The sequence below is a fragment of the Malaclemys terrapin genome, chromosome 6 (assembly GCF_027887155.1).
Source record: "Malaclemys terrapin pileata isolate rMalTer1 chromosome 6, rMalTer1.hap1, whole genome shotgun sequence".
Classification (NCBI taxonomy): domain Eukaryota; kingdom Metazoa; phylum Chordata; order Testudines; family Emydidae; genus Malaclemys; species Malaclemys terrapin.
In genome coordinates, this window is record NC_071510.1 from 106,716,463 (window position 1) to 106,729,621 (window position 13,159).

Genomic DNA, 13,159 nt, shown 5'->3' on the forward strand with positions numbered 1-13,159 from the left:
TACTTCATCCCCTTTGGTTGCTGCCTCCCTGACTCAACCTACTTATTGAGAACCATTCATTTAAGTTGGGCTTATATTAACTGTTCTCAATAAGAACTGGTTAACTGACCTCTCAAAGCAGTTGTCAGTAGGGAATCCTAATAATCAGATGGGTGTGATCTAGTGGGGATCCACAGGGATCACTACTGGGTTTAATGATCAATCTTTAGATCAATGATCTAGAAGTAAATTTGCAGAAAACAAAGGTGGGCAGAATGCCCTGGCATTCTGCACCAATCTGGATCACCTGGTAACATGGCTTTACCATGAAAGCAATGCATTTGTTTGTATTAAAATGCAAAGTCATACATCAAGGAGTGGTCCTCATACCTACTGGATGGAGACTTTCAGAACTCCTTTCCTTAAGGATGGGGAAGGGGGTAATAAAAGGACAAACAACTCAACATGAGCTCCCAGTGTAGCAGTTTGGGGGCAGAGACAGGGGTAACATGATCTTGGATAAAAAGAACAGGAATACTTGTGGCACCTTAGAGATTAACAAATTTATTAGAGCATAAGCTTTCGTGGGCTACAACCCACTTCTTTGGCTGCATATAGAGAAACAGAGGACACACACACACACACACACACACACACAGCATGAACAGGTGGGAGTTGTCTTACCAACTCTGAGAGGCCAATTAAGTAAGAGGAAAAAAAATCCTATATCCTGATTTAACGCCTTACTCTAAATTCATTGGTCTTTAATTATTCTACTTTGTCTCTGCCATCTTTCAAAGAACTCATTTCATTTAGCCTTCTAATGTAACTACTTGCAGACCTCTAATACTGTTGGTACATTGTGTTAAGTTTTGTAATGTATCATTTTGTCAATGTCATGAAGCACTTGCAGCTAAGTCACATCTCCCTTTAACCTCCTTCTTGGTGGAGCCATCAGATGAAGCAGTCTAGAAACAAAATTCTACTTGTTTTAGGACTTCACTGCTGCATTTGAACACTATTGTCCCTTTCCTCAAGATAAATGCCAAGATGACAAAGTGGTTACAAGTCCCAGTTGACCATGCTGGTTTTCTTAAGGTAGCAAGGAGTATCATCATGAATTCAAGTGTACATAACCTAGTGCAATGGGTATCTGCATAATCCCCTTATCTTAATTCTAGATCTAGTGTCAAACTAACAAGTGCTCAGTCATTTGGAGCTTTTCCTGCATCTTTTCTCTCTAGTCCTTAGAAAAAAGTAGTAAGGTATTGCAGTACTGAATCACCTCCACAGTCCTAGTTAATACTCACCTGTTCATACATCCAAGATCCAGATAGGTTTCAGAGTAGCAGCCGTGTTAGTCTGTATTCGCAAAAAGAACAAGAGTACTTGTGGCACCTTAGAGACTAACACATTTATTGGAGCATAAGCTTTTGTGGGCTACAGCCCACTTCTTTGGAAAGCTTATGCTCCAATAAATGTTAGTCTCTAAGGTGCCACAAGTACTCTTGTTCTTTTTGCGGATACAGACTAACACAGCTGCTACCCTGAAACCTGGTATAGGATTGTAATTTTTCCAGTTGTAGCCATTGGTGGGACTCTGTAGAAATCAAATGTATAAGCTGCCAAAGAAAATAATGCAAGAACAACCAAAGTCAGGTTGATCTAGAGGCAGACCTGTGATTAGATGATGGGACACCATATTCAGGAAAACTATGCTGTGCTAATGGAGGAATGGTGACATTGTACTTCTCCCTGAACCTGCAAAGATGCTCTGGGCTGAAAGACTATTTAAACTCCACTGCTTGTAGTGGTGACGCCAATAGTCATAATGAATCAGCTTTTAAGAAATCTACAAAGAACTGAAACCTTAGCATTAGAAAAAGGAAATTAAACTTGAAGTTTCACATAACTGTACATGTGAATCAAGACTTCCAGAAATCTTTGCAACAGACAAGGCCTTTATCATAGGCCTAGTTGATTTACTGGCTGTGATTAAAATATAGCTGCTTGTGCTCAAAGTTTAGGGAGGTTATAAACTAGCTTTTTGCTCTAGTCTGTAAACCATAGGAGCAATTTAATGCAACTTATGAATCTGGGTTAGTCAAAATTAGTGATGGAAGAGATTGTGTAGCTAAAACAGAACACCTATTTGTAGGTTTCTCAGATCATATGCTTATTACATATCCATGCAAACAATGTTGCACTAGAGGCATCTGCTTTAAATTGAACAGGAGAGTAAATCTCTAAGTGGGATGAGATTAAATCTTGGTGACCAATATGCATTAAGTTTGTTGTGATTGACTCTAGACTTCATCTGGAATCAACTCTTTGGTATAGATTCTACAGGTTCCCCCTGGATCAGATTGGCAGAGACTTTTGGTTTTTTCACTTTCCTCTGCAGCATGAGGCACAGTTGACTTGTGTGTTTAAACTGAGTGGTAGATTTTCTGTAACTTTAAGTCTTTAAATCCTGATTTGAGGACTTCAGTAACATAGCCTGAGGTTGTCTAGTACAGGAGTGGGTGAGTGAGGTCAGGCTAGAGGATCATGATGGGTCCCTTTTGGCCTTAAAGTCTTAGTCTAACTCTTACAAAGAGCTCACCTATATGGCCACAAGTCTAAAGTTTTATATAGTGGTGGGAAACTAAACTGAAAGTGACACTACCCACCAAGAAATAGTCTGGCTAAGGAAAATCTCTTGCAAACCAAAAGCTCAGCAGTGTTAATTCCAAGATTTTTTTCCAAAGGTAACATCCAGCATAAATGTTCAAAACTCCTGAGCAGTCCAAAACCTTGCTCACTAGCTATATAAAAGCCTTAATACCCATGTGTCTAGTCATGGCTAGGTAATACTTGATTTTAGGACTCCTGGTCTCTTTTTATGGCTTGGTCATTTTGGAACATGTTCACTTGGCTTCCAATAAGCAGCATGGAACAACATTCTGGGTCTTCTCACTTAATTGCAGTTGAAGTGCACAAATTTGTGCAGAAAGTTCAACAGCTGACTCTTAAGTGCAAGACTAAGCAGCAGAACTTCATGTTGGTTTTGGAGGCATCAGTCAAACCTCAGAACCAAATTTTCTAGACTCAAAACTGGATACTTCTGGAATTTTTGCCAACAGTTGCCCTTTTCCCACAAGAAGTGATCTTGGAAGCAGGGGGAGCAGACTACACAAGACTTATACCTGCCTTGGTCAGTTTTCAGAATCCAACACTTAGCAGCTATCACTGACTGTCTTGCTTCAGTGAAGGCAGATGAGCTTTGAGTTTCCAGCTTAACTTCCTGATCTCCAGTGACTGGTTTGATCACTCCTATGCTAGAGATAATTTATTGGCTGCCCCTCTTGGGGGACTGACTTAATCAGGTGGAGGATAGTGGCCTGAACACGACTAGCCTTTTGACTAGAGCAAGGAAGGAAACAGCAGCTTTCATGGAAATTCTCTTCCAATCTGGTCTATATGTATAACTTTGCTCCAATCTTTCAATAGCCTTAGTTTTAGGTGCAATACTACAACCAACACTGCAGCTTCCACTTGACTAGATAACTAGGAAAGATGTCCATCTTTCCTAGAAAATGTTGCAATATTACCCAGCAAGAACAGCTGTATCTGAGGGCAGTAATAGGAAATATACATGCTCCAGATTTTATAAGACTCCCAGTATTTAGAGGAGACACCCTTATTGACTCCAGGCAGCCTACACCAAAGAGCCACTTAATTGTGAAATTCCTGAAGTGAACCCATTAAGAATGAATTTGCTGTCATTTGGAATTCAAGAAATAGAAACCAAAGAGCTACATATTCATCCTGCCCCATCTGCACTGAAAGTCCAATATTAACAGCTATCAAATTACTCATAGGACTTGAGTACTAGTTTAATTTTTATTAAACTAGTAACTAACTGATTTGCCTTGTGATAGGGAAGGCATTAGAGTTGGTGTAGCTCCTCTTTAGTGCTATAGGGAAAACCAAACTAAAAATTAGTGACTCAGACAACCTTTAAACTTTAGCATAAGGTTTCCTCATGCTAAGTGGTAATGGCTTGTAATATTTGTCATCTGATCAGTGTGACAATGTAGCTTTCTAATTGGCTCTAGACACTTACTTAAAAGTATGCTTTATTGTCCCCTGGAAGCCTATTTCTATTTCCTGACTGCTTCAGATGGCTGACTATATTTTTTTGAATTCTTTAAATACTGTCTCATTGTGGATGTATTGCATATTTTGAAATCCAGTTTTGCCAGGTAAAGTTGCATTTATCTGATGCTTTGCCTGTGCTAGATCTGGAAATACTAGATCAGGGTAGTCAATTTTTTTTGTCCAAATTTCTTGAGCAAGGTACAGTCAAGGTCCAGACACCAGAGAAAATTAAAATTAACTGATTAAGATTTTTTGTCTGTTCAAAAGCATCTGGTGATGCAGATTTGGCCTGCAGTTCACCTATTGATTATCCCTGAACTTAGATGTTAAAATACATTGTTACTAAACAGTTACTTTCTATGTCTTTCAAACTAAATTAAGAAACCACTTAGAGCTTGATCAGGACTGCAGAGTTTGAAGATCCTCTGTAATTACTTCATGGCTTCTTAGTCAATCAAATGAGACAGTCCGGTGATAGAACTGGGGGTGCTGCCACATCCCCTGGCTTGAAGCAGTTTCCATCATATACAGGGTTTACAGTTTGGTTCAATGACTCTCAGCACCTCCACTATCAAAATTGTTCCAGCACCCTTGGAGACAATTTGAAGGGGCTATTACTGTAAAATATACTGGCTTTACTCAAAACTCAACCCAAGTACCAGGGATTTTTAGACTGTAAGACAACTAAATGTAGGGAACATAATTATTTCTGAATAATCTTCACCTTCTAATGGTGCACAAATGATTGCCTAGGTAACTTGGATAACTTTGTCTGTAAACACATGAGGTTTAGGAGACTGTATTGTAGTAGTTCCTTTCAGCTTGCTCATATTTGTAAAGTAGAACTACCCTTAAGAATAATTAAACTGGACAAAATAACTTGTAGAACTGCCTGCTGCACAAGTTCCTACTGAACTTTTGCTGGGTGGGTGGGCAAAAAGCCATCCAAGGACAAGGGATCTTCCAAGATCTACATGAAGGGCACATACCTTTACACTCTGGCAAAATGATGCCTCTGCCCACTACATAACATTCTTGTTGGCCCAACCAGCACAGGACCACAAATTATGGGCCTGCTTGTATAATCCACTTGAGAACCATACTTATCTGGATTAGTGAACAACCATCACATAGCATGAGAGGCTCTGAAATGGAGAGCATATCTGCACAGAATCAGTCCCTACATGTGTTATACCTAAAGTCTTGACAGATCTGACTGTCTGGAGTCTATTGCATTATTGGCTGTCAGATAGGAGTTCTTATCATCCAGAAGGACAAATCTGTGCAGAAAATGGGTATTTAGAGCATCCCTCTTGAGGGCAGAGGAGGAGAGAAGCAGTGGGTAAACGTAAGTCTCAGCAAGGGGAGAATACAATCTACTTCAGGCCACAAATAACTTTTTTGCAAAACTGCAAGTGCTGTACTTATTCACCTATATGGAATCTGAAGCACTTACCAGTAGCTTTCCTCTTCCCCTCCCTATTGTGCAATTGCAAAATGCTCACTTATTTAGCAATAGTTAGTCCTTTGTTTATAGGAGGCTAAGTGAAATTGATCAAAATGGCAGTTTAGACTAGAAACCAACTTCTGTATGGCAAATAAAGCAAACATCTCAGGGGAGCAATTGTATGAAATTGACACCTTGACCTCCTTGGCACACAAAGCAAATAGTGGCTAGATCTTGATCATGTCCTGTAACTAAGCACTTTGGCTATTAACATATGTGAATATCAGTGTCCCTTGATGGGATGCCTTAATGTCTTCCATGAAAGGTCTACAGCTGTAACTACAACTCATGTGAAATCTAACTTCTTCACTGGTCTGTATCTAGTGGACCTATGGCATGTACTCTTTTTTTTTTTTTTTTTAATAGTCTTAATATGGTGACACTTTTAAATCAAATAGAATATTGGCAGTTTAACTAAAGTACTTAATCTCCTTGCTGAAGGTGAAGTATTATGCCTGCCTGTTGATCACTGTTTGGACGTCCAACAACACAGCGAGTATTGCGTTCTTTAATGCTTGTGGCGTTGAGGCTGGCCTCCATCTCAAAATGTCTAATGAAGTAGAAACCACTAATATCAACAACCAGCCTGAGCAGCAGGCAGTACCAAAAGCACCTGCCTCAAAGAAGGAAAAAAAGAAGGGTAAGCAATTCATCCCTCTTCAATACTAAGTTACCTCATATGCAGGCTGTGACTATTATCCCTCTAATATTTCTTCAAAATATCACTGGAGGGCACTCTTTAAAATAGCAACTGCTCTGAATGCATGTCCAAAACTTTAGCATAACCCCTCAAGGGACTGACTTAGACTGGGGGCAGGGAGTAGGTCATGAATACTAGCCAAGATGATCAAAAAGATGTCTGAATCCTTAATGCTGTTAAGTGGTTCACTTCCATAGTGCTGGGCATCTAACAGTTGCCACTGATAGCTTAATCTCCAGGAAGCTATTGACACTTGCCCATGAACCTTTCCGTCTGAAAAGACTACTGTATTTAATACCAGACTTAAAACCTATTGCCTAAAGAACTTCTGCCAAATCCCAGAAGCTTAAGTCATCAACTAGATGGCCTCATTTTTATATTTATATAATATATATATATATATATATATATATATATATATATATATATATATATATATATATATAATGACCCAAATGATCACTACTGGAGCCTATAAAAGGGCCCATCAGAGTTGAACTTGGAGTATGAACAACTTTCATGGCAGTGGAAGAGATTCTAGCAAACCTTCAATACTGAACTGACACTCTCTCTCCCCTAACTTTCTAGAGTCCATAAAACCTAAAATAATTCTAAGGTGGTAGGGAGGAAGCAACTGGACCAACTGCAAGATCTTAGATGTGTATCAGTTACTCTCATAAACCTGCAGCTATCTTCAAAGGAATAGCACACTGTTCTGGAACAGTGTTTAAAAATCTAAGTACTAACTTAGAACTGGAAACCTCCTGTTCTGGTTCTGGTCATCTGGATGGTGGAGTCAAATGCATGTTGTCTGCACATCATTCTACAGACACCATTCCACATACAGAGTGGTCAAACCTGTTTTGGGTTTTTTGTGCATAACACTCACCTCTGAATTTCAGAGGTTCTAATACCTGCTGGCTGCTTAAAGGTAATCTACCAGAATCAAACATTAGCCTTTGTTATAGTGTCCAAATACTTAACTTTCATAGTCTGTAGCACAACAAAGTTGTGGTGTATGAACTAACAGGACTGAAGTCTGCTTCTGTAGATCTTATTAATCACTTGATGTATGACCCATAAATCTTGTATACAATTCTTGTCACCAAAAGTTAATGTATGAACATGCTCGCTGCAGAATGGAAGAGTAATCTAATTGGTTATAGACCAAGAGATTTTTATGCAGTGTCAGAGCTTGGTATCACAGGTTACAATATCATCACAAATTATCTTTTGTTACTAAAACTCATGCCTTAGGTCTTGGCAAAGTGACAATCTAAGGCAGGGGTGAAAGTAATAAATTCTTACCAGTACAGGGGCCAGGCCTCAGGGCAGAAGGGGCAGGGCTGGAGGTCAGCCAGCCCATCCATGCTACTTGGCCCTTGCCACCCAGGGCTCCATGGGTGATTTAAAAGGGCCTGGAGCTCCCAGCCTCTGCCACAGTAGCAGCAGCTGGGAGCCCTGGGCCCTTTTAAATTGCAAGCACCAGGGCAGCTGCCCTCTTGCCCCCACCCTCCCTGTCAGCAGCCCAGGGGGGCAAACAGGGCAACTATGTTAAAGCGCTGCGGCAGCACTCTAACATCATTGCTCTGTTTGCCTCCCCCATAGGCAGCCCTGGCAGTAAGAACTGTACCAGCAGGGCCACCAACATTAAGAGCTGCTGTGGCAGCACTTTGAGGGTCCTTCACCACAACAACACTCTAACATTGCTGCCCACCCCCCCATCAGTGGCCCTGCTGGTAGGGTCTGTACCTGTTTGTGTTTAGACAGTTAGCAACCCTAGACTAGGGGCTTTGGGATAAACAACCTGATTTTAAACTGGCTCAGGGCCTTCTTCCTGTCCCAGCAAACAGACAAGTCCCCTGCTCCATTGAGGGCCCCAATCCTTCGCGTAGGGCTGGAAGGACTGATAGGGTCTGTACCAGCAGGGCCACCGCCAGGGGAGGCAAAAGGGGCAGGGATGTTAAAGTATGGGCTCATACAGCTCACTTTCACCCCTGTCCTAAGGTAATATGCCTATTTCAAGATCTAGAAAGCCTGTAGCATAACCTTGTTAACATTCAGACTAAAACCCCAATTGGTGCAAAGAAGCAACTTCTTGTATTGATTCTCTAAACTAAGCTTTAAACTGATGCCTCTTATTGCTTCCCCACAATTCTAAATCCCCCATCTAATAAACAATGGGGACCCAATGGTACAAGAGTACTGGAAACTCCCATTTAGCCGATACCTTAAAAGCAATACTAAAACACATGGCCCATGTAACTTTGTTAGCAGCAGACTAGAATGGATTACAAAATGAATGACCAAGCACACTCTCTTCAGAGACACTAGACACTTAAGCTCCAAATACCATTTAAAAGCTTATCTATCTTTCAGGTTCAGAAAAAACAGATGAATTTCTTTTGGCCAGATTCAAAGGGGATGGTGTAAGATACAAAGCCAAGCTGATTGGCATTGATGATGTTCCAGAAGCAAGAGGAGACAAAATGAGCCAAGATTCAATGATGAAGCTGAAGGTAAAGGTCTGAACTTGGCCTTTTTAACCAGACATGCATGCTAGTCAATAGGCAGACTATAGTGGTCAAAGGCAAACCATGCCACAACTCCCACTGCGTACCAAAGCAATATCAAGCAATTACCACACTTCAGTGTGATAGAGGTGCACAGATCCTAACTGGAGGAAAGGTGCCACTCCAATCAAAAGATTAGCAGAACTAATGAAGGGAAGGAAGCAGCCCAAAATTACAATGAGCAATGGTTTAATCTGAAAATTGCTCTGCAGATATTTCATAATCCATATAGTTCTTTGCATCTGAACTGGAAGATGCAGGTTGGTGAGCCAAAATCAAATCCTAAACTTGGGGAATTTAAACTCCCTGGAAGGGAGTGAAGGTGGCAGGGAGAATTTCCATAGCAGTTGTGAAGACTCCAAATTGGATTAGTCAAAGAACATGCATCCACTACTACTGTAACTAAAACAAATGCATGCTCGTCTAGCAATTCAAGAATGCGCAATAAAACCTTAAGTCTTATTCTCTAGACTGCTTTGCTATAGGTCATAATGCAGGCAAAGCAGAGTGAACGACAAAGCTACAGTCAGCAACATTAAGCATGTTCAGAATTACATGCCTCAGTGGTCATATCAGCCTCTTCAGTACTAATAACTTAATCATTCTTGTTGGGCAGTATGGATAAGCATCTGATCTCAAAGTAATCTGTTTGGTTTAAACCAGGACAGAGACTTGACCTAGTAAAGATATTGCCCCATAGCTCCTTTTGACAGAAGTGCTTATGTAAATGAGGTCTGCTTTAAAGCTCTTACAAAATTAAACTAGTGCAGGTGGGGAAACAATCTTGAGAACCTAAAACTCCAGCATTGTCTATACACCAGAGATGAAGTTTTATTATGCACCCATGTTTGTAGACAGATGGCCAAATTCAGCTGATTTGCAGCTTCATTGAGGTCTATGGGTTGCACAGATCTAACCTGAGGCACAACTTACTCAAAGCATAAGTATCTAGGCACAAACAATTTTGACTCTAGCTGAACACATTGGAACTCATCAAGTTTGAATTGCATAAATCTTACTAATAACTCCTGTTCATTTAGGGAATGGCAGTAGCTGCCCGCTCCCAGGGACAGCACAAACAGAAGATCTGGGTGAACATCTCCCTTTCTGGTATCAAGATAATTGATGAGAAAACTGGGGTAAGAATTCAGAACTGGCTGTGCATGACCATTAAGACAATTTCTTCTCTAGTGACCACAGCTGCATTAACTTAGCAGCCTCTTCACCTAAAATTTAAAGACCTAGGAAAGCTTTCTAGCATGTACAACACCTCTAAGGACTCTCCTCTGTTTGTGGGGGAGGAGGGAGAAAGTAGGAGCTAATCTGTATCTACTCAGACTTTTTTGGTACTTTGGAGGGAAGGGGAGGGAGTTGGATCCTGTCTGACCTCTGTAGGCACTAATAGCCTGGCACTATTCTGTCATGTTTCTAGGGATACAGAGCATGTCAAACCTTAATGCTGACTGGCAAACCACTTGGATATTGCCCTGTCCATTTTTACAGATTTGAGCTGAGCTCACTTAAGTTTTTTATTGTACATAGGCACTCAAAGAAGGCCACTGCCATCCCATAGTTGTCTGTGTACTCGTGTTTGGTGCAGCAGAACAGAACTAACTTTAGTCACTTTCAAAAGACTGATTAATTGCTTTCAATTCTAGGTCATAGAACATGAGCATCCAGTGAACAAGATCTCCTTTATTGCTCGGGATGTGACTGACAACCGTGCATTTGGATATGTTTGTGGAGGAGAAGGACAACATCAGTTTTTTGCCATAAAAACAGCACAACAGGTGTGAATTAAGGGATCTGTTGGGCATTAAGGTCATCCTGTGGGATTTGCAGGACAACTTTTGGGCATATTTATGCTTTTCTACATCTTTCAATAAATCAATCCTATCCAAAATGGACTCTTATGGAGCCCATAGACAACTCAGAGCTGAGTCTGCTTTTGAAGACCAACTTGAAGAAATACAAGAAGCCTATTCAACAGGCTGTCTTCCAAAATGGAAATTGAGTAACCCTCCATTGCAAGGAGCATCAGTTGAGGAATAACCTATACTGTATATCTTGCTGATTAAGAATTTCTTACTACAGCATGACCTGGGGTTCAACCCAGCACTGAGATGCAAGTTACTGAAGTGGCCTGAGCTTGCTTTATGCACTAGGAAGATTGGGTGGTTTCTTGCATTTTAGCATGCAGAGTTCTACTGCTGACCAAAGGAGCCCTTCTCTTAATGGACAGCAACTTAATAAACGTGTGCACACTAATAAATTTTGTACTCATGGCCAGGAGCTCTAGTCTGCACTCTTAACAATTTTTTATTCCCACTTTTAAAAGGCCAGCACAAATGGCAGTGTCTGAGTTAAAGTGCTGACTTGTGGATGTGTTAATTCTGCAAGTTTCACTAGTTCTGACTTTGCCATTCCTGTCTAACACAACACATCTGCTACTAATGACAAGCCACATCTCTAGTTCTCAAAGTTTCATGTCTGGTTCATGGGGGGGCACTGATTAGAACTGTGCTCCTCCCCTCCCCCACCCCCCAAAAAAGCTGAAACAAACAGGTGATAGGACTTGGTGTGACCTTTCCCAGAAACAGATTTCCTCTTGGCAGGATTATGCAATTGTCACAAATGAGGGCTTGTCTGGGCTCTCCACCTACTGTCTTGGGGCAAGCTGGTTTGCTAATGCCTGCTTTAAATGTTGGCTTAATCACTGTTCTATAGGTGCAGCTGGTAACACTGTCTAATGTTTCCTAGCACTACCCATTATAAGGAACTGAAAATGGCCTTATAACTGCAAATTTAACCACTTGAACAGAAATTGTACATACTGGGTGTCTAAGGTTCTGGTTTAGAAAACAGCAGCCCATGCTGTTCCTCAGTTGCCAAGAACAGGGCAGGGGAAGAGAGGAATGAATGGGAAGAAATATATTTTGTCCTTGTTAAATGCTGGTGACCTTTAGAGCAAGGACTTGAAATTTTGGCAGGGAGTAGCCTTTTTGCTGTCTCTGAATCTGAACAAAATTGGCCACATTGAACTCTGATAAGCTCTTCAAAAATCAACATGTGCAAGTATTCCTCAAAGATTCTGTGCACATTGGCCATTCTCTAGGACTTTTCTGCAACTGTAGTTCTGGGCTACTATAAGCTGAGTCCAGGCTCCCTGTTCTCAGTTCAGATACCTGTATCTCCATGCTCTTCATCCCCTACCCACCCTTATACCCCAGGCAATGTGCAGGAAGCTTCCTAACCTACATGTAGAAGGAACAAGAGCCAGACCTTCCCAGGGTCAGGTGTGGCATTTCCTAACTTTAAGGGTTTGACTTGGTACCTGAAGCTATGTCCACACTATAGTGGCACAACTATGGTTCTGCAGCTGTACTGGTATAGCACAGACATGTCCTAAACCAATGGAAAACACGCTTTCAGAGGCAGATTATCTATGTGGGAGGCAGTACATTGGCTTACTGAAGAACTTTCTTCCATCTAGCTGCATCTGCAGTGGGGGTTAGGCTGACCAAACTACATGTTTATAGCACACATTTTCACAACTGAGATTTAGCTAGGTCAATTTAACTTGTAGGTGGAGAATGGGCCTTAAAGGTCTTTCTATAGGGTTTTTGATAATTATCAGAACAATATAGCTTAGCTTTAAATGCAATACTTGATCTCCTGAACACCATCTGAAGTCTTGATTTTTGGGTGGGGGATTGGGAATGGGGAACAAATAACTTTAGAATAGCCTTTCCTGCACCACCTTTAAGAAGAGGGTGTGTGGGTGGGTGTGTTTTGTTTTGTTAAAATGAACAAAGCAAAACATAGCAGCCTGCTCCTTTTAATCTTACCCATGAATCAAGGGCAAATGGGCATTATCTGATCAAGATAGACTTGTGCAGTGAGCAAATAAAATTGGAAAGCCCTCAAGAAGGGAGGAGGATGTAGAGGGGAAAACCACTCAAATCCTAAAACTGAGCATGGACCAGCCAGCTGCAATTTAGCCTCTGGTAGAAAATGGAGGACAGCAAAATGGATCAGTTGGCACTGCTGCACCTAGCTTTTAAGTGTCTGAGAATGGGGTACCTTTTTCCACCTGCAGGCTTCACCCATGATTATCAGCAGCTTTTTAAAAAAAAAAAAGCCTACATTATCCTTTTGCTGAAAATAAGGTGTACCTATTCTCAGAACACGTCTAGCAATGTACCAAGGAAGGCACAGTTCTTACCCTGGACTGTTTTCAAGGGATACAGGTCATGC

The 13,159-nt window shown here is 41.1% G+C and overlaps 1 protein-coding gene across 3 annotated transcripts in view; it reads left to right on the plus strand.

The window, feature by feature from the left end:
• Window positions 1-13,159, plus strand: part of DAB2 (DAB adaptor protein 2) — a 41,035-nt gene that overhangs the window by 14,457 nt on the left and 13,419 nt on the right. For all 3 annotated transcript variants that reach the window (XM_054031989.1, XM_054031991.1, XM_054031990.1), the window contains exons 2-5: window positions 6,071-6,269; window positions 8,709-8,848; window positions 9,943-10,041; window positions 10,561-10,692. In XM_054031989.1, the coding sequence (XP_053887964.1) occupies window positions 6,176-6,269; window positions 8,709-8,848; window positions 9,943-10,041; window positions 10,561-10,692 (465 nt within the window). In that variant the 5' untranslated portion in view covers window positions 6,071-6,175. The remainder of the gene's footprint in view (window positions 1-6,070; window positions 6,270-8,708; window positions 8,849-9,942; window positions 10,042-10,560; window positions 10,693-13,159) is intronic.